The sequence below is a fragment of the Xenopus tropicalis genome, chromosome 2 (assembly GCF_000004195.4).
Source record: "Xenopus tropicalis strain Nigerian chromosome 2, UCB_Xtro_10.0, whole genome shotgun sequence".
NCBI classification, from domain to species: Eukaryota; Metazoa; Chordata; class Amphibia; order Anura; family Pipidae; genus Xenopus; species Xenopus tropicalis.
Genome location: NC_030678.2, coordinates 15,217,499 through 15,239,415, shown reverse-complemented (window position 1 = coordinate 15,239,415; position 21,917 = coordinate 15,217,499). Strand labels below are relative to the sequence as shown.

General features: G+C 37.9%; 1 protein-coding gene across 1 annotated transcript in view; it reads left to right on the top strand.

The window, feature by feature from the left end:
* Nucleotides 1-21,680, top strand: part of LOC100487361 (myoferlin) — a 33,290-nt gene extending 11,610 nt beyond the window's left edge. Inside the window, exons 11-48 of the mRNA XM_031896183.1 lie at nt 225-268; nt 481-563; nt 721-839; nt 1,004-1,114; nt 1,250-1,427; nt 2,005-2,129; nt 2,399-2,505; nt 3,314-3,506; nt 3,996-4,151; nt 5,005-5,136; nt 6,212-6,375; nt 6,518-6,632; nt 6,951-7,056; nt 8,052-8,182; nt 8,558-8,731; nt 8,869-8,962; nt 9,057-9,134; nt 10,094-10,275; nt 10,360-10,518; nt 11,230-11,328; nt 11,489-11,644; nt 12,948-13,113; nt 13,267-13,334; nt 14,037-14,138; nt 14,354-14,479; nt 14,943-15,098; nt 15,333-15,424; nt 16,404-16,574; nt 16,900-17,048; nt 17,326-17,456; nt 17,564-17,652; nt 18,296-18,391; nt 18,695-18,836; nt 20,171-20,270; nt 20,590-20,759; nt 20,894-21,003; nt 21,114-21,294; nt 21,409-21,680. Coding sequence (XP_031752043.1) covers nt 225-268; nt 481-563; nt 721-839; nt 1,004-1,114; nt 1,250-1,427; nt 2,005-2,129; nt 2,399-2,505; nt 3,314-3,506; nt 3,996-4,151; nt 5,005-5,136; nt 6,212-6,375; nt 6,518-6,632; nt 6,951-7,056; nt 8,052-8,182; nt 8,558-8,731; nt 8,869-8,962; nt 9,057-9,134; nt 10,094-10,275; nt 10,360-10,518; nt 11,230-11,328; nt 11,489-11,644; nt 12,948-13,113; nt 13,267-13,334; nt 14,037-14,138; nt 14,354-14,479; nt 14,943-15,098; nt 15,333-15,424; nt 16,404-16,574; nt 16,900-17,048; nt 17,326-17,456; nt 17,564-17,652; nt 18,296-18,391; nt 18,695-18,836; nt 20,171-20,270; nt 20,590-20,759; nt 20,894-21,003; nt 21,114-21,294; nt 21,409-21,432 — 4,779 coding nt within the window. The 3' untranslated portion in view covers nt 21,433-21,680. The remainder of the gene's footprint in view (nt 1-224; nt 269-480; nt 564-720; nt 840-1,003; nt 1,115-1,249; nt 1,428-2,004; nt 2,130-2,398; nt 2,506-3,313; nt 3,507-3,995; nt 4,152-5,004; nt 5,137-6,211; nt 6,376-6,517; nt 6,633-6,950; nt 7,057-8,051; nt 8,183-8,557; nt 8,732-8,868; nt 8,963-9,056; nt 9,135-10,093; nt 10,276-10,359; nt 10,519-11,229; nt 11,329-11,488; nt 11,645-12,947; nt 13,114-13,266; nt 13,335-14,036; nt 14,139-14,353; nt 14,480-14,942; nt 15,099-15,332; nt 15,425-16,403; nt 16,575-16,899; nt 17,049-17,325; nt 17,457-17,563; nt 17,653-18,295; nt 18,392-18,694; nt 18,837-20,170; nt 20,271-20,589; nt 20,760-20,893; nt 21,004-21,113; nt 21,295-21,408) is intronic.
* Nucleotides 21,681-21,917: the final 237 nt, after the last annotated feature.

Sequence of the window (21,917 nt, the reverse complement as noted above, 5' to 3'; positions counted from 1 at the left end):
AAAAGGATTACTGATCACTGTTTTGATAAATGATCTTTTACAGGTCCTAACAAAAATAATAAAAGACAGTTGCAGTCCCGTATGGAACCAAGCCATCACTCTACCTATGAAGGTCAGAAGAATGAGAAATATACTTTAAAATACTTTACAAGTAGTCTGTATTAGAAAAATGTTTATACCTATGCCAGCCGTCCCCTAATGAAATAGTTTTCTTTATTTTGCAGATTCCATCAATGTGCGACAATGTTAGGCTCAGAGTGTATGACTGGTAAGTCCTAATGATGTTTTGCTGGATAGATAAACATAGTTCTTTGGGGCGTAAAAACCATTTAAATCCTTATGTTCTAAAAAAATCTTTCAGAAAATAGTTATCTGTTATACATCCCCTTAGAACTGTATTTGACTAAAATAACACTGTTTTTAAATAGAAATAGTATATATTAATACATTGTATACTAATGCATTGAATTTATTATACAGGGACAGAGCAAATAGGAATGACCTAGTAGCAACTGCCAACCTGGCCCTGTCCAATATTTCTTTACCTGTTACTGGTTTAGAAGGTAAGATCGCCTATATATTTATATGAAAATGACAATTATCATTTTATTTATAATGCATGTATAGTGGTAACTAGCTATCCATTAGTATTAGTAATAAAAAAACAATTTTAGTAAAATATTCTTGAGCGACTAATAATATAATGCTTTTTCCAATCAGGGACTGGGCTAAAAGATGGCTTCTTACCAACCTTTGGACCGTGCTTTATAAACCTGTACGGAAGTCCAAGGGAGTTCAGCCGCTATCCTGACCACTACGATGAACTGAATCGTGGACTGGTAAGTCTTGCTTTACTTTTTATTTTCATTTTTTGGTATTATGGAAATGATGGAATAACACACATAACTGGATGAATTCTTTTATTATAACTTTGATTTTTTGGGGCACTTTTTTCTATTGCTGGCAGAACCCCACAGTCACTTGTTTACCTGTTCCTTTGCAGGGAGAAGGGATAGCCTATAGAGGCAGAATCCTAGTGGAGCTTACTTCTACTTTGGACGACTCCACAAGGATGATTGGAGACATCTCTAGACATGATGTTCATGCTGCTGAGGTAAATGAATCACTCACCAATTTTTATTTAGCTCCGATCACTGTCCATAATTATTTTTAACTAGTAATCTCTAATATTCTGTCAACTGAATGTTATACCACTGTAAATAATAAGTCATATTTGTTCTATATACAGAAATACCAGTTCAAGCGGAAATATAGCCTGTGTGCGGTATTCTATTCAGCGACTATGCTGCAAGATGCCGTCGGTGCCGTACAGTTTGAAGTGAGCATCGGCAATTACGGCAACAAATTTGACTGCACATGTAAGGCATTGCCATCGACAACACAATACAGACAACCTCAATTTGATGGTAAGTATAACAAGTTATGCAATTTATGCTTTTAGCAATGGAACTGTGGAACTGGGCCATGTTTGGATTAGTAATGAATCATTTAAAGCCAGGGTCGGACTGGGCTGCCGGGACACTGGGGAAAAATCCCGGTGGGCCCCAGCCCTAATGGGCCCCGGCGGCCCAGTCCGACCTTTGCCGGCGCTCCCCCTTCTGACTGTTCCTCCCCTGACACATTCAATTTATACGCGCTCGGGGAGGACGTCAGGTGGGGGCCCTGCGGGGGGTAGGGGACGCGGCTGGCTGGGGCACCTGCAGGGCCCCTGGGGCGGAAGCCCCAATGGGCCCTGCACCCCCCAGTCCGACCCTGTTTAAAGCTCTCTACCCCTAGAATATTATTACCCACAAGTGCAAATAGGTTTTACATTTAATAAAATCACAAATTAGATAGCGCCCAGACCCAAGCTCCATGATTTATTAATAAGTAGGAACTAGTGATATCAATGTATTTTATTAGGCTACTATTACATTGTATGATTTTTGTGCACAATTACTGTTCATTTATAATTAATTTTTTTTACATCTTGCTTTAACACAGGCAATTTCTACTACTACATACCATGGTCTACCTCAAAGCCTGTAGTAGCTCTAACATCTCATTGGGAAGATATAAGCCACCGTCTGGATGTTGTGAATATTCTCATTGCCCTGACGGATCGGCTGGTAAGTACTCGCCATTCCAAAGTTTGCTGTAGTTCACTAGTGGGAAATTTCACCTCTTCTTATTCACTTAAATGGGATTTTATATGGTAAAAGGAGAATACAGTTTAGTATTGAGTAGACTTTGCACTCGACACATCTCTGTGTTCTGTATTGGGGCAGCCATTAATTATATCATCAATATCAGTTTTAGATTTTTCATTTCCTACCACTGATCTGTACTATTTAAGTAGCCTTGAAAATTGTGTGATCATGTAACATTTGTTTTGCAGCAAACTGGACTATCTTCCTTGAGATTAGCTCTACAAGCAAACCTTCCTGAGGCAGAAGTGGTTACATTATGGCAGAATGTATTGGACCAGCTTATTGAAGATGCTGGGTAAGTACAATTTCCATACACATATATATGTTTATACACATATACAGGTATAGGACCCGTTATCCAGAATGCTCGGGACCAAGGGTCTTCCAGATAAGGGGTCTTTCCGTAATTTGGATCTCCATACCTTAAGGGGCACATTTACTAATCCACGAATCCAAATCACGAATGGGAAAAAATCGGATTGGAAACGAAAATTTCTGAAGATCGCAAATATCACGAAAATGCTTACGAAAAAATCATATTAGTCACGATAATATCGTATTGGCGATCCGAAAGTCACGAAATTTTCGTACCGAACAATTGTAAACAGCCGTAAAACCTTTCCGATTTTTTCCTGCAAACGTCCGAAAAAGTCGTGTGGCGTACGAAAAAATACGCTCGGAGCGTTCGCATGAACGCTCGAGCATTCGTGCTTTTGTAAATGTGCCCCTAAATCTACTAAAAATCAATAAAACATTAATTAAACCCAACAGGATTGTTTTGCATCCAATAAGGATTAATTATATCTTAGTTGGGATCAATTACAATTCTGAATTATTTGATTAAAATGGAGTCTATGGGAGACAGGCTTTCCGTAATTCAGAGCTTTCTGGATAACGGGTTTCCGTATAAGGGATCCAATACCTGTATTTGCAGAGCAAAATAAAATTGCACACAAGAGTATTTAAAAATCACATGCAATTATATATATATATTTGCAAAGTAAAAAAAAAATATTGTATGTTAGTATAAATTCAAATAATTTATTATTTTAATACATTACTTAGATGTGACAGTTTAATAAAACTTGATTTATAATTTAAAGGAAACATCTGCCTTCAATGGAAAGAAGATATAATGTGAATGAGTTAGATTGGCATCGGCGACACCTTCAGCAGTCTGCCCTCACTCACATAAAGGCGGCAGCAGCTAAAATGCGAAGGAGCGCGGCCGATGTACAGTCAACTCTACCTTCCATTGAGGAATGGATAGACAGACTGAAACAGCTGTCGGAAGAGGTGAGTAATGGGCCCTATGGGCACCGATTCTTTATCAATCTGGATACAGTTTCATTATTAACATCTTAATATAATATGAGAAGCCATACTGCTTGCTCGATTAAGTCCATAGCAGTTTACATTGCATTTCATAGTATTTGGGGCTTTGCCCTGTTTGTTATATAGAGATCATTTAGTAATGTGCTGCTACAGTTTTATATATCAGTTACACTTTGTCAAATAAATCACTTGTTGCATTTCTCTGCCTCAATAAACTACACCTTCATTTAATATATCATATTTTTATTATTATTATTATTATTATTAACATTTATTTATAAAGCGCCAACATATTCTGCACAATAAGTTGGTTACATACATTGGACATACAGAGTAACATATAAAGCAATCAATAACAGATATCATAGAAAATAATGCCTTAAATAATCGTTGTTTAAACCCTTGTAGAGTGTGTGTAGTAACTATTACCCCTTTCTTGTTATTGTATAGCCACAAACCAGTATGCCGGACATCATCATCTGGATGATAAAGGCAGAAAGAAGAGTGGCCTACGCCCGTATTCCTGCCCATCTTATCCTCTTCTCCAAGACCGGGGGAGAGGCCTGTGGCAAATTCTGCGGGAAGATTCAAACGATATTTCTAAAGGTATTTAAGGTTTTCGCTATAACATATTTTAATATGGAGTGTGGCCCACCTTCGGAACAATACAATAGTAGATAAATAGATATTTTTCCCCACTATTTGTTAGTTTGCCCCTATTAAGATTTACCATTACCCTTAAGACCTTAGCCATTGTAATACTGTGCCTTCCTGCAATCCTGATGATGGAGATCCATATTAACAGAAAAGAGATCATATAGTAGTGGTAAAAATGTAGGAAGGGTTAGTTAATCCCATCTTGGTAAACACTTTTGACTGATAGATTGAACCTACTTTCTCTTTAAAAAATGTATGTTTATGAACTTTATGTGTAAAGCAGAGTTAGGTACAATGGGTTATTATACTGGCAGCGGGAAAGGAGTATGTTAGAATAGACATTTCTTAGCAACTTTTCAATTGGTCTTCATTTTTTATTGTTTTATAGTTTCTGAATTATTTGCCTTTTTCTTCCAACTTTCAAATAGGGTTCATTGACCCCAGAAGCCAAAAATCTACTGTGCTGTGGGGCTACAATTTTATTGTTACTGTTATATTTTATTACTTTTCTTTCTATTGAGGCCCTTTCCTATTTATATTCCCATGTCTCACTCACGTGGCTGTTTGGTTGCTAGGGTACTTTAAACCCTATCAACCAGATAACTACCAAAAGTCCAAACTGGAGAGCTGTTGAACAAAAAGTAAAATAATTCAAAATCACCCCTAATAAAAAATGAAGACCAATTGCAAATTGTTTCAGAATAGCACTCTCTACATCATACTAAAAGATAATTTAAAGCAGATTGGGCTAAGGCCATGTTATAAATCTGTCCCTAAAATAAATATTTTCCTTTTATTTCAGTATCCTCTCGACAAAGGCGAAGGCAGACGTGTTCCAGTTCAGCTGCGTGTCAACCTCTGGCTGGGACTGTCTGAAGCAGAGAGTGAAATTAACCAATCCGTGCACGGAATGTTTAGTGTTCATGCAGAAATGGTAAGCTTTGTGTATACTCCATTTATATATTACTTAAAAGCAGTACCGCCGCTCCCTATACGCAGAGTATGCACTCTGTACACCAACAGACCAAGTCATTGGCGGCGGCTCCTTCTCTCTTATGCGGCAGCGACAGGCCCTTTTATAAGGTTGCGCCCGTGCGTATGATGTCACACGTCAGCGATGAGGCGCAACCTTATAGAAGTGCCTGTTGCTGCGGCATAAGAGAGAAGGAGCTGCTGACGAAGACTTGGTCTGTTGGGGGTACTTTCTATGGGGGCAATTGGGGGCACTGTGTGTGGGGGCTACTGTCTATGGGGGGGTACTGTTTATGGGGGCAATTGGGGCACTGTGTATGGGAGCACTATTTATGGGGGCAATTGGGGCACTGTGTATGGGAGAACTTTCTATTGGGGGCACTGTTTATGGGGGCAATTGGGGCACTTTCTATTGGGGGCACTTTCTATTGGGGGCACTTGGGGGCACTGTTTATGGGGGCAATTGGGGCACTGTATATGGGGGCACTTTCTATTGGGGGCACTTGGGGGCAGTGTTTATGGGGGCAATTGGGGCACTGTGTATGGGGGCACTTTCTATTGGGGGCACTGTGTGTGGGGGCTACTGTCTATGGGGGGTACAGTCTATGGGGCAATTGGGGGCACTGTTTATGGGGGCAATTGGGGCACTGTGTATTGGGGCACTTTCTATTGGGGACACTTCCGTAATATTTGGGGGAGGGGGCACAAAAGTAAATTTCTGCTTAGGGCACCCATTTGGCCAGCAGCGGCCCTGCTTAAAAGGGTCGTTTACAGTTACACTTTAGATCTTTAAATTAAATCATGGCCTTGAACTTCAGTCAGTAATGGTATATATGTATAAATAAGCCGGGGAGGCCCTCATATAGCAGAACCGTTAAGCACTTAACTATATTTGTATATTATATAACTACAGTTGAATATAAAACTTACTGACTGATTGTACTTATTTCTAGTTGCCATATTTATTCCGACACAGTTATGAATGTAATAAAATGATGCAACCAATTACTTATCAGATTTTCTTCTTCTTTGGCTAGTATGAAAATCAGTCACGGATATCTGGTCGATGGAGCTCCAGGTTCCTGCTAAACCACCCCAAGTTCTCTGATGCCACTGGAACAATAAAGCTGAAAAAGAACAGCTTTGTGGTTCCAGAAGGCTGGGATTGGGAAGGTGATTGGCAGGTAGACAATGAAAGGAGGTTAGTCATATTTGCTTACTTTTACACATTACACTATAGATATAATACAAGATTTGCTCTATTTAGTATAGCACAATACCCACCAAACCTGAAATGTATCTTTTTCTTTTGCAACATTCAACTTTTGTTTCTTTCTATTCAGCTTACCGAATAAAGACTGTAACGGACACCGAGAAATGACAGAGGAAGTGTTCGTTAATGAGAGGCGGCTTCCAAACGGAAAATGGAAACTGGCAAAAGAAGCCTTCACTGATGCTGTAAGTACTTATTGTACGGTAGTGCCACCCAGGCCCATATACTCCTATAATAAGTGTCACGTAGGCAAAGGTATTGCATTGATTCTTAGAGATTAACCTCTAGGGTATCTCTCCTGTAGGCCCAAGGTTTCTTTTTAAATCACCTTTCAGTGGAGATACAAGAGCTGTGGTTCAACATAAACATCCTGATTGAACATATATAATACCTTTAACAATATTTATACTCACAATACTCTTGTGCCAGGGGAATATATTGTAATAGATTGTAAGCCTAAATCTTCCCTATTTCTTACTGAATTGTGTTTTGTTTTTTTTTAGAATGGTGAAAAATCTTCTTCGCCAGATAAGATTGGCTGCCCTCATGGATGGATCTGGGATGACGATACGTGGAAATGCGATGTAACCAGGGCTGTGGATGAAAATGGTAAGTAGGATCTACTGATTAACTATTAACTGCATATAGATATATATAAATAACCAGTAAAAAGAAAATATGTATTGTGCAAAAATCAGTGGTCCAAGTTGCAAACCAGTGACCTTCCTCAAAGAAAACAAACAGGACAGGTTTGCTGTCTTTAAAATAGGTCACTAATGTAAATGTTGGACCACTGATTTGTATATTTTGAGCTTATTTACTTGCACCCAGGCATTAATTTTTGAGGGTGTACCTCTAAACTTATTGATAGATAGATAGATAGATAGATAGAGAGAGAGAGAGAGAGAGAGAGATGATAGATAGATAGATAGATAGATAGACAGATAGATAGATGATAGATAGATAGATAGATAGATAGATAGATAGATAGATAGATAGATGATAGATAGATAGATGATAATAGATAGATAGATAGATAGATAGATAGATAGATAGATAGATAGATAGATAGATGATAGATAGATAGATAGATAGATGATAATAGATAGATAGGTAGATAGATAGATAGATAGATAGATAGATAGATGATAATAGATAGATAGGTAGATAGATAGATAGATAGATAGATAGATAGATGATAGATAGGTAGATGATAATAGATAGGTAGATAGATAGATAGATAGATAGATGATAATAGATAGGTAGATGATAATAGATAGGTAGATAGATAGATAGATAGATATAGATAGATAGATGATAATAGATAGATAGGTAGATATATAGATAGATAGATAGATAGATGATAATAGATAAATAGATAGATAGATAGATAGATAGGTAGATAGATAGATAGATAGATGTTAGATAGATAGATAGACAGATAGATAGATAGATAGATGTTAGATAGATAGATAGACAGATAGATAGATAGATAGATAGATAGATAGACAGACAGATAGATGATAGATAGATAGATAGATAGATAGATAGATAGATAGATGATAGATAGATAAACAAGACACTAATATTTCCCTATTGTTTAGGTTGGGAATATGGAACACCTTCATCTCCCAATAACCAGCCACAGCACTGGGTTTCATCCGAAAAGACGTATCATACCCGCCGACGCCGAAGACTTGTGCGCAGGAGATCTAAAGTCTCTACTCCTAATGAGGTAAAATAGAACATAACATTAATGGTTGGGTTGAAAAAAGATGCCATTATGGTCATCTAATTCCTATTATTCCTATTGTTTGCCCTTTCGTTGTAAAATAGAGGGCAGTTTTGGGTGGGCTGATGCTGGTTTTGCAAGTAAAAAATATGGCAGGCCAGTCATCCAAAATCTCTCTATCTGACAATACCCTGTAGGTAGATTTTTAAAAAATACAATTTATCCAGGGGTCTAGTTAAGTAGACACTGTTGAAACTTTCACAAAAATGCTATAGATAACTTATACAAACTAAAATATTAGTAATGTTCAAGTCACACTATGCTGTATGCATAAACCAGCACTAACCTTTAACTTAACATTCTGCTTTTGCAATACAGGAGGTTATACCCTCAACGACTGACAAAGGATGGGAGTATGCGGCTGTGTCAGGCTGGACATTTCATACGAAGAGATGCGGCACTGACACTTTCCGCCGAAGGCGTTGGATAAGGAATCTGGTCCCTTCTGGTCAACAGGGTGCACCTCCCATATTTAACCTAGAAGGCAATCAGGTACATGTAAGTGAACATACAGCTATTTAATATATAACTATGCCTTTTGTACTGTAACTCACACACAGCTGAGTCTGTGTTATTGGGTTTTGCATTGTGTTTGAAAATATTCTAAGAAATGTATTTACCTACTATAGGGCAGTGCACTGACAGCTGACCCAAGCGATGATACAGAGATGCAAAGAGACCTTTACAGGGAGCATGTTCCTTTTGTTACCTGTAAATTCGACTGTAAGTATTTCATTCCTACTACCTGTTCCATAAAATGAATGGATTTCCTAAGACATATAACATTATATAATATTATTCTTTTTCTTTTCCCAAGGTGTTTACAAGTACCATCTGAGATGTTACCTGTATCAGGCTCGTGGTCTCGCGCCAATGGATAGAGACAGCTTTTCAGGTAAGGCAAAGACACACACTTCTATTTTTATAGATATAATGTTATGGTTTAATTGAAATAGTGCCTAGGAAACAAGGCATAGTAAAGTTATTCCTTATTGACTTGACAGACTGAATACATTTATACAATTACCATTTATCTATATTAAGAGGTTCTATGTATGGAAGCATTTTAGGCCAAAAAAACAGGATTCAGATTTCCGTAGAATTACTTCATTTTGCATTAAATACTAAGGAGCACATTTACTAATCCTCGAATCCGAATCCCAAATGGGAAAAAAACAGATTGGAAACGAAAATTTTGCGATTTTTTCCGTCGCCGTCACGATTGTTTTGTATTTGTCGCGACTTTTTCGTTCCCGTTGCAACTTTATCGTATTTTGGGCAATTATTTTGTCGATGTCGCAATTTTTTCGTATTGTGCTATAGTAAACGGCGGAAAAACCAATCCGAATTTTTTGCAACGGCGACGAAAAAGTTGCGGAAAATATACGATAAAGTCGTAACGGCGACGAAAAAGTCGCACAAAATATGAATCAATCGCGACGGCGACGGAAAAAATCGCAAAAATACCGATCATTACGAAAAAAACGTATTCGGACGCTTTCGGACGTTCGTGGATTAGTAAATGTGCCCCTAAATTTTCATAGACAGGGTTGGACTGGGGGGGTGCAGGGCCCACCGAGGCTCCCCCATTGCACGTAATTTAAACATACCTTCAGTGCAAAGGGGGAGGGAGACCGGTGGCTCGGTGGAGCACCCAGTGGGGATCGGCTCAGGGCTGGCAGGGACCACCGGGTTTTTTCCCAGTGACCCAGTCCAACCCTGTTCAAAGATTTGCCATGTAAAGGAAAGTATGGATGTGGGACCTGGGCATTCACTTGTATATTACAGTAATGTTACAGTGGGCACCTTTTTTGATAAAACCTTACTAATAACCATATTCTTTTTATCCTCCAGATCCGTACGCTCACGTCTCTTTCCTACACAAAAGTTTGAGGACAGAAATAATAAATTCTACCCTCAATCCAACATGGGACCAAACGCTTGTCTTTAGTGACATTGAAATTTGTGGAAAGCCCCGCGAAATTGCACAGAATCCCCCCAACATTGTTATTGAGATATATGACAATGATTCAAGGGTGAGTACAATATATTTCCATTTACCTTCCCCTTTAGAAAAGCATATTGAATTTTATCAGCTAATTTATCACTGTCACCTACAGGGAGAAGATGATTTCCTCGGCCGAAGTTTATTCTTCCCAATGGTGAAGCTGGACCCGAATGTTTATGATACTCCTAAACTTTTCTGGTGTCCAGTTACCAGGGGAAATAGACACTGTGGCGACATCCTTGTGGCCGCAGAACTGTTCCTTCAGGAAAACGTAAGTTATTTTCCCATAATCACTCTCAGGGAAGGGGATAGGAACTGGTACAGGGGGGGAAGAAAATTAGATTGAACATTGTCACTGAGATTACATAGTGACTTGGCACAGCCACAAACTCGCTGCATCTTAGAAAGATCTTAGAACTTCAGAGCTAATACTGTATCTTACCATCTCCACTATATCCTCCAGTCAGATTGGGTCACAAGCAGGATTTATAAATATGTTCTTATATTCCTATAGGCAGTTTGTCACTGTTAAAAGGAAATTTAACTGCCTAAAGCAGGGGTGTCAAACTCAGTCACATAAGGGGGCTGAAATCTAAAACACAGGCTAAGTCGTGGGCCAAATTTTTAATTAATATACTTAGTAAGATACTAAGGGGTATATTTATCACAATGTGTAAAAAATGGAGTAAGACATTACCGGTGATGTTGCTCATAGCAGCCAATAGATGCTTTGCTGCTATTGAAATCTGATTGCTGATTGGATTCCTTGGGCAACATTAACGGTAATGCTTCATTGATCAGGCTGGATAGTCACACACACTCACCAAAGGCCACATAAAACAGCCAGGGGGGCCGGATTTGGCCCCCGGGCCTTGTGTTTGACATATATGGCCTAAAGGATAAACTTTAGCCTTAAAAGCAGGAAAACCAAAGCAAAATGTTTATAATAAGTAAATGTAATGTGTGAATATTCTTTAAACAGGATGGATGCATTCTCCCTGTACTTCCATCGGAGCGGGTACCAAATATCTATATGGTGCCAGAAGGAATTCGGCCTGTGCTTCAGCTTACTGGTATAGAGGTAAATATTATTATATTATTCATTGTATATTTCATTCTTTCATGGTAATGCTTTCAGTTTTTTGTCTATAGAAAGACACATTTCCAGCTATGAATTTATTATTGATTTTAGCTATTTTAGCTGACATTTTGTATAATGGCTTTACCCTTCCCCTATACAGATACTTACTTGGGGCCTACGAAGCATGAGGCATTTGGAATCTGTAAGATCAGCAACTATTACTGTAGAATGCGGTGGACAAACAGTTGAAACTGCAATGACTGGAATATTGGGAATGAATCCAAACTTCCAGACTGCAGTTCTCTTCTTGAAAGTGGTAAGGCTTCTAGTCTCAGTATTCTTATCATTATTGACTTATCCAGCATATATATATATACTATATATATTCCCCCAGCACACCATTATATAAACTTTAAAATACAACTTAATCTTACACACACTGAAGGAAAAATGTCTGAATTTGGTAAAAAAGAGTCATGTTTAGTTACATGGTTTGTACAGGTATGGGACCTGTTATCCAGAATACTCGGGACCTGGGGTTTTCCGGATAAGGGATCTTTCTGTAATTTGGATCTCCATAACTTTAGTCTGCTAAAATTAATTTAAATATTGAATAAACCCAATAGGCTGGTTTTGCCTCCAATAAGGATTAATTATATCTTAGTTGGGATCAAGTACAGGTACTGTTTTATTATTACAGAGAAAAGGGAATCATTTAACCATTAAATAAACCCAATAGGGCTGTTCTGCCCCCAATAAGGGGTAATTATATCTTAGTTGGGATCAAGTACAGGTACTGTTTTATTATTACAGAGAAAAGGGAATCATTTAACCATTAAATAAACCCAATAGGGCTGTTCTGCCCCAATAAGGATTAATTATATCTTAGTTGGGATCAAGTACAGGTACTGTTTTATTATTACAGAGAAAAGGGAATCATTTAACCATTAAATAAACCCAATAGGGCTGTTCTGCCCCCAATAAGGGGTAATTATATCTTAGTTGGGATCAAGTACAGGTACTGTTTTATTATTACAGAGAAAAGGGAATCATTTAACCATTAAATAAACCCAATAGGGCTGTTCTGCCCCCAATAAGGGGTAATTATATCTTAGTTGGGATCAAGTACAGGTACTGTTTTATTATTACAGAGAAAAGGGAATCATTTAACCATTAAATAAACCCAATAGGGCTGTTCTGCCCCCAATAAGGGGTAATTATATCTTAGTTGGGACCAATTACAAGGAACTGTTTTATTATTACAGAGAAAAAGGAAATAACTTTTAAAAATTAGAATTATTTGCTTATAATGGAGTCTATGGGAGAGGGCCTTTCCGTAATTTGGAACTTTCCGGAGAAGGGTTTTCTGGATAAGGGATCCCATACCTGTACAAAGAATGCATACGCTGACATGACCCCTCAAGTGTCCTTGCATCAGTCGTAACTGTAATATTGCATCACATAATTCACATTTGGCTTTCCAATGGGCAGTACCACAAGGGACATTCTGTCCCCCATGCTAATACCCTCCATCACAGGCATGACATTCTAACCACCAGTGATTTACAGTAACAGTACCATTAACCAATTTTCTAAATGGATATCAATTTATTTCGTAGTATCTACCTCAAGAAGAACTGTATACTCCACCCATTGTTATTAAAGTCGTAGCCAATAGACTTTTTGGAAGAAAGGAAGTGGTAGGGCAATGTACAATTGAGCAGCTGGAAGAGTTCCGCTGTGAGCCCTACCCCAGGAATCAGGATAATCCTCCAGACCTTAGAGGTATGGCAATCAATGTCCTTTGTACCCCGCTATTCTGTAAAGCGCTGCGTAAATAGATGGCGCTATATAAATAATAATAATAATAAAAATGTCCCTTATAAACCTCTGAAAAGCTGGATTCATAATGTTTCATGTCTTTCTTTTCTATTTCAGTTGCACCTATCACTGCATTCGCTGCTGATGTGATAAAATGTGTAAAAGAAACTCTAACGACTGAAGAGGTAATGTATATATTCTTACACAATACATCTGTCTATGTTAATATTTTAGCCTTGATGATATGACTAGTAGCTAGGATTATTACGATAGGGTTGCTAATCTACTATGATTGAGTTAAATGTTTATTGCTCCTGAGAATATTGACTGAGATACATATTTATTTAAATAGATATATGTATATCTTTATATATAAAGCGCTACTTATATACGCAGCGCTGTACAGTAGGATACATTAATACAAACAGGGGGTTATTAAGATAATAATAGATAAATACAATAATAGATAAATAATAATAATAATAGATAAATACAAAGTAATAATAGATAAATACAAGATAAATACAGCTGCAATAAGTTAAGAGTCGAGGACACAAGAGGAAGGAGGTCCCTGCCCCGTAGAGCTTACAATCTATATTTTATTTATAAGAGCTACATAAGTAGCGCTTTATAAATAAAGATAAAGATATACATACAAATAGATATGTGTGTATAATTGAATTTATTTCCAGAATAGTCCCTTGCTAGTTTTTAAAATGATCAGCCATTGACCCCTATAGATTGTGTATATTGGCACTGACCGAACTCTTGTGTGCCATTAAGCTGTACTAAGTTACCTTATTGTGCTCCTACTTCCCCCAATCAGCTAATGCTATTGTGTTTCCACCTGCCCATTGGTTTAAACCCTTAATGTCATGTTTTTACAGGAGGAAGATGATGAAGTTGATTGGTGGGCAAAGTACTTTGCCTCTAAAGGAGAACATGAAATGTCTGCGCTGTACACCCAGAGGAAATATAATACCCTAAAGGTAACTATTATACATTTATGCTTCTCCTGGGGTTGGCAAAATATATCTCTGCTGCTCCCTGTCTTATAATATTTAGTTCTTTTTTAATCTATGTTTCATGTAGTGTAATATAATGTAAGAAATCATTCTTAATATTTCTAATATATTGTTGGTGTTTGATGGCTTTTGTATATGTGATCCATGTTTAGTAAAAATCAACCTTATTATTGAAATAGGTGTACGGCTGTGAGTTAGAACGAGTCCCAGAGTTCCTTGGACTCACTGACTTTTGCCAGACGTTCAAGTTATACACAGGAAAGGCTAAACATGATGAAGAGCCAGCTGTTGCAGGAGAGTTCAAGGTATGTGATTATTCCCTATATTGTATACTTAGGGGCACATTTACTAATCCACGAACGCCCGAAAAGCATCCGAATGCGTTTTTTTCGTAATGATCGGTATTTTGCGACTTTTTCGCAAATTTTTCGAGCGCTCAATACGAAAAAGTCGCGACAATTCGCGAAAGTCATAATGGCTATGCAAAAGTCGCGACAATTCACGAAAGTCATAATGGCTATGCAAAAGTCGCGACAATTCATGAAAGTCATAACGGCTACGAAAAAGTCGCGACGGTGACGAAAAAATCTCAAAAAACTCGCAAAATGTTCGTTTCCGATCCGATTTTTTCCCATTCGGGATTCGGATTCATGGATTAGTAAATCAGCCCCTTAATGTTAATAAACAGCATTGTATCTTCAACAAGAATTCTTTTGACGCCATATGAACAGTAGGGTAAAACCTGACACATTTATATGTATTTTGCAGGGATCTTTCTGTATTTATCAAGTCCCAGAGGATCCAAGTGCCCCTCAACCTCCACAGCACTTCCGGGAATTGCCTGATAGTGGTTCTCAGGAGTGCATTGTGCGAGTGTATATAGTGAGAGGCATAGACCTGCAGCCAAAGGATAACAATGGATTGGTAAGTCATAGCGTTAGTAAGAACAGGATACTGCACATATTGTGTTTTGTTTTCTATGGGGCGTTTATGGGGGATTATTTGGGATCATTTTACCATGTCACACTGGCTCCTTGTTGCAAGGAAGTGGGATTCATATGATCAGCTGCCTTGGGCAACTAACTTTATCTATTTATACTTCATATACTAGATTAATTGTCATGTGTCAGTGCCTAACTAGTTTTATTTTCCCTCTAGTGTGATCCTTATATCAAACTAAGCCTGAATGACAAAGTGGTAGTAGACAGGGAGAACTACATACCCAACACTTTAAATCCATTGTTTGGCAGGTAAGATATTTGTTATTTATTATAGTGCTTTATATCAAAAGGGATATTAATATTAATAGATTTCCTGCTGCATTAGAGCTTTTTGTGACTGTGTGTTCATGTATGTATGTATGTGCATGTGTGTATGTGTATATGTGTATGTATGTGCATGTGTGTATGAGTATATGTGTATGTATGTGCACGTGTGTATGTGTATGTATGTGCATGTGTGTATGTGTGTATGTGTATGTATGTGCATGTGTGTATGTGTATATGTGTGTGTATGTGCATGTGTGTATGTGTATGTATGTGTATGTGTATATGTGTATGTATGTGCATGTGTGTATGTGTATATGTGTATGTATGTGCATGTGTGTATGTGTATATGTGTATGTATGTGTATGTGCATATGTGTATGTATGTGCATGTGTGTATGTGCATATGTGTATGTATGTGCATGTGTGTATGTGTATATGTGTATGTATGTGCATGTGTGTATGTGTATATGTGTATGTATGTGCATGTGTGTATGTGTATATGTGTATGTATGTGCATGTGTGTATGTGCATATGTGTATGTATGTGTATGTGCATATGTGTATGTATGTGCATGTGTGTATGTGTATGTATGTGTATGTATGTATGTGTATGTATGTGTATGTGCATGTGTGTATGTATGTGTATATGTGTATGTATGTGTATGTGCATATGTGTATGTATGTGTATATGTGTATGTATGTGTATGTGCATATGTGTATGTATGTGTATGTGGAAGTGAGGGAATGAGGATATATGTCTATACAGGTCTGTATGTATATAAATATGTGTGTGCTTTTGTCCATACATGTGGGCTGCATGTGTCATTTTAATAATATTACAGAAATATTTGTGTGTTACATGTCGGCAGTAAATAAAAGACAGCCTTGTGCTGCTATGTGATATTTGCTTGCAATTGTGCAGTAAAACATTTTGTCAACAATCTTTACTCTTTATATTTGCAGAATGTATGAATTAAGCTGCATTCTACCGCAAGAGAAAGATCTTAAAATCTCCATTTATGACTATGATGCTCTATCTGGAGATGATAAAGTTGGTGAAACAACTATAGATCTTGAAAACAGGCTCCTCTCGCGATTTAGAGGCCATTGTGGACTGCCAGAAACCTACTGCGTGTAAGTTATAATAATCTAATTGATTCCCCTGTCACACCACTGTACTGATTATACGTAGAGTTTTACTGGCCGTACATCTTGATCATATTGCCCAACTATCTGGGCCTGTATGGCCACTCGGTTGACTCTTCTGACCAATAATACTGCAGTCCTGCAGTGTAAAGCTGGTCATGTACATATAGGCCCCTCATACAATATCTGTCCATTGGCTATGGGACATATACTGAGCATTGATGGCCCATTTATGGTGTTTATATCTCTTTCTGCCTATTACTGTGACACACCCTTTCTTCTTGTTTCTAAATGACATCTATTTTGTTATCAGATCTGGAGTAAATCAATGGCGAGATCAGCTAAAGCCAACTGAAATCCTTCAGAACTTGGCCAGATGTAGAGCCGTACCACCTCCTGTCTATAAAGATGACGGGAGAACAGTGATATTTTCAGGATTGCAATATACTGTAAAGAGTACTGGTAAGTTTCCCAATTTCCTACAGAGAAAGAGTAGAGACCATCTAGGTTATTTTTGTTCATTATATACCTTTCAGATACCTGTTTAAGTATTAAACATTTAGATACTATCTCCCATAATCTTTCTATTGTAGATATTCAAATATACTATTGTTTTGCTGTTGATATCAGTATAATGGCTTTAATTATAGAGGCGCTGTTTATTTTTGTCTTCATCATAGTCAGCTCGTTCTTCTAATTCTATTATATACTGATTCGCATCATTCTTTCAATGTTTCAGAAAAAGATCATGAATTTCTTGGGCCAATGCGAGAACGCGTTGCTCTTCAAGCCCTTCATGATCAAGGATTAGTTCCAGAACATGTTGAGACGAGGACGTTGTACAGCAGTTGCCAACCCAACATTCCACAAGTGAGTACATTACATGATCCACAGATCTACTGCTGAACCTGTTGCCCCTTTGAGCTAAGGAATTAACAATTATCTGTGTTTATAACATTTTTTCTTGTTTTGCATAGGGAAAAGTGGAAATGTGGGTTGACATTTTCCCAACAAGCTTAGGCCTTCCGGGACCTGCTGTCAATATTGCGCCTCGTAAACCTAAGCGGTGAGTATTCCTAAATCCACACAGATTGATATTAATGATGTATTTTTATATAGGAGCAGGGCCGCCATCAGGGGGGCACAGGGGGGACTGTTGTCCCAGGCCCGGATGATATCTTCGCTTTAAAGGGGGCCCAGCCGTGATACAGTTTTTTTTTTTAGCTCGGGCCCCCTTTAAAGAACTACAGGCCCTGTCATTGGTGGCCAGCGGGACATTTGATTGGTTGCCCCCCGTGTGAGCTGTGCAGATGCTGGTCGGAGCAGGGGGGGAGCCTGAGGATGCTTGGGGGGTGGGAGCTGGAGGATAGTGGGAAGAAAGCTGGGGGGGAGCGGGAGGATGCTGAGGGGGAGGAGCTGGAGGACAAGGGAGGGGGGTTAACTGGAGGATGCTGGGTTGATGCTGGCTACCACTGTTTTAGGGGGCCCTGGCTGCCAATGTCTGTGTGTCCTTTTTACTGATGGGAGGGGCCATTGGGGGGCAGGGTGTGGGTGGAGGGGGGCCCAGAAAATTGTGTTGTGAGGGTCCCCATAATTTCTGATGGCGGCCCTGTATAGGAGTAGCCAATGGTTCTACCAGCAGACATATAGTACTAAAGGGGGGTTGATCATTTTTGTGCTTTATTCACTTATTTCTGTTTATACCCTAGGTTTGTTCTACGCACGATTGTCTGGAACACCAAAGATGTCATCCTCGATGATGAAAATGTGTTGGGAGAGAAAATGAGTGACATTTATGTCAAAGGGTAAGATTTCAAAGTATTTTTAACACTATTCTGTGTATTCAATTGGATAATGTGCCATAAATACTTTATGTTTACTGCTTGTAGTTAATATTATAGTCAGTCCAAAAGGGCTTATAAGACTCATCTAAATAGTCATTGTTTGGATTTGTGGATTTTCAGAACAAACCTAACAATTCAATGGCTAGAAATAATTTAGTTTAGTTTCCAGACATAACTTCGTGTTTAGAGAAAAAAGAGGTTTTTGTCAGAATTGACAGTTTGTTGATTATATAAAACCCTAATCTTTATTATTATTATTTGAAGGTGGCTTCTTGGCAATGAAGATGACAAACAGAGAACAGATGTACACTTCAGATCTCTGGATGGAGAAGGCAACTTCAATTGGAGATTTGTCTTCCCATTTGATTACCTCCCAGCAGAACAACAGTGCATCATTTCTAAAAAGGTGAGTACTTTACCCTCTTCATTTTAGGTTATCCCTCAAAACAGATTTTTTTCTGCAAATAATTCCACAAATCTTTCTGTAGTATTCTGTCCCCCTTAGTCAATGATACCCCATGATTCCATGATTGACTGCTCTATTATACATGTAATTCGCTAGAATATAGCCATAAAGAATGTTAGCAAATAGTACAGGTATGGGATCCCTTATCCGGAAACCAGTTATCCAGAAAGCTCCGAATTATGGAAAGCCCGTCTCCCATAGACTCCATTTTAATCAAATAATTCAGAATTTTAAAACTGATTTCCTTTTTCTCTGTAATAATAAAACAGTACCTGTACTTGATCCCAACTAAGATATAATTACCCCTTATTGGGGGCAGAACAGTCCTATTGGGTTTATTTAATGGTTAAATGATTCCCTTTTCTCTGTAATAATAAAACAGAACCTTGTAATTGATCCCAACTAAGATATAATTACCCCTTATTGGGGGCAGAACAGCCCTATTGGGTTTATTTAATGGTTAAATGATTCCCTTTTCTCTGTAATAATAAAACAGTACCTGTACTTGATCCCAACTAAGATATAATTACCCCTTATTGGGGCAGAACAGCCCTATTGGGTTTATTTAATGGTTAAATGATTCCCTTTTCTCTGTAATAATAAAACAGTACCTGTACTTGATCCCAACTAAGATATAATTACCCCTTATTGGGGCAGAACAGCCCTATTGGGTTTATTTCATGGTTAAATGATTCCCTTTTCTCTGTAATAATAAAACAGTACCTGTACTTGATCCCAACTAAGATATAATTACCCCTTATTGGGGGCAGAACAGCCCTATTGGGTTTATTTCATGGTTAAATGATTCCCTTTTCTCTGTAATAATAAAACAGTACCTGTACTTGATCCCAACTAAGATATAATTACCCCTTATTGGGGCAGAACAGCCCTATTGGGTTTATTTAATGGTTAAATGATTCCCTTTTCTCTGTAATAATAAAACAGTACCTGTACTTGATCCCAACTAAGATATAAATCATCGTTATTGGGGGAAGAACAATCCTATTGGGTTTAATTACTGTTTTATTGATTTTTTAGTAGACTTAAGGTATGGAGATCCAAATTACAGAAAGACCCCTTATCCGGAATACCCTTGGTCCTGAGTATTCTAGATAACAGGTCCTATACCTGTACATGTAATTATGTACTAATAAATGTCAGCCCCCCTTTTGTACAACATAAAATGAACTGATAAATAATAATTCATGATTGTACCAGGTTAACAATGGCTTTTTAGTTTATTAAATATATTTTTATCCCTTTATCCATTTCAGGACCATGTATGGAGTCTTGATGCTACTGAGCAAAAGCTGCCACCTAAACTTATTATCCAGATATGGGATAATGATAAATTCTCAAGAGATGACTACATAGGTAAGGATTGAACTATTTTGTCTGTATGTTATTCTAGTTTGTTAAGTAATTGGAATCAAATTGTGGGGTGTGTTTACTAAGAATGAATATAAATATCACCGGTGATGTTGCCTGTAGCAACCAATTAGGTCTTAGCTTTGATTTCCAACTTGTAGGTGACTGTTCAAATCTTATTGCTGATTGGTTGCTATGGGCACCATCACCGGAGATATTTATCCCCAATCTTAGTAAACACGCCCCTGTGAGCATTTGCGTTAAAAAACATATTAGACTGATTGTATCTATTTATTAATGCATTTATTTATTTGTTCATTTGTAGGCTTTGTTGAACTGGATTTAAATAATGTAATAATGCCAGCAACAGAAGCAAAGAAGTGTTCATTGAAGTTAATGGACAGGCCTAAAGAGACAGTGTCTCTGTTTAAGAAGAAATCTATGAGAGGATGGTGGCCATGTTATGCAGAGAAGGAAGACGAATATGTGCTAACGGTAAGGGTCTATCACATATGAAACTCAATTCCTACTCTAATTTGTATCTTGAATGTTGCTCTTTACGCGTTTTACGTAAAAGCTGAAAGTGTTATTTCTAAAGTAATATTGTGTCTCGCTTTTATTTATCAAAGGGCAAAGTTGAACTGACATTGGAGATCCTCACCGAAGAAGAGGCAGAAGAAAGGCCAGCCGGCAAGGGGAGAGATCCTCCCAATACAAACCCAACGCTGAGTGAGCCAATGTAAGCATCTAGAAAGCACTCCATTGCATTAGCCTTATTTATTTCGTTCATTATTTAATAGGCTACAAAACACAAGATAAATGCCCTTAATGTTTCCCTTTCAATTGCAGACGTCCTGAGACTTCGTTCCTGTGGTTCACGAGCATATTTAAGGCATTTCAAGTACTTGCATGGCCCAGACTTAACAAACTATATGAAGACAACATTGGCAGCATCCGTAGAGGATGCATTATTGCCGCTGTCGTCGTGTTTGTTATGTTCTGCATCTTCTTCTTTATCATGTACATCCTGGTAAGTTCTTTTTTAATGTTTCTGTTTAATATTTTGGGTTGTAATATTTGACCTTTATATTTTGATTTTGTTTGTAATGGGATAATAATTAACTCATCCTTTCTCTTCTTGTAGCCTTTGATTCTCATGAGACGCTGAGACAAAACAGCAGGATGGTCAAGAAAGGAACCAGTATTGTAGGAGCCAAAGATGTTACCAATGCGGTTAAGGGTGGGTGGTGGGCCAACCGCTTGCAAGGTAACATCAGCTTTGTGTAAACTCCTTGGCTCCGCCCTTTCTGTAACGTCATAAAGAAATCACTACCAATAACAATGGTATGTAGAAGAAGAGGTATGCTAAAAGAAGAAAGGAAGACTATTGTACTAGAAATGAAGGAATTGCAGTTTAGGGTGGGTGGTGGGCCAAACTGCAAAAAATGTAACGTTTTTGTGGAATAAAAGTTACCGTGCAATAAAATATCATATGTATGGATGTATATCTTTATTTATAGTATATATATACTTATATACGCAGCGCTGTACAGTAGGATACATTAGGATACATACAGTAGGATACATTAATACAAACGGGGGGTTATTAAGATAATAATAGATAAATACAAAGTATAACAATAAATGCAAATA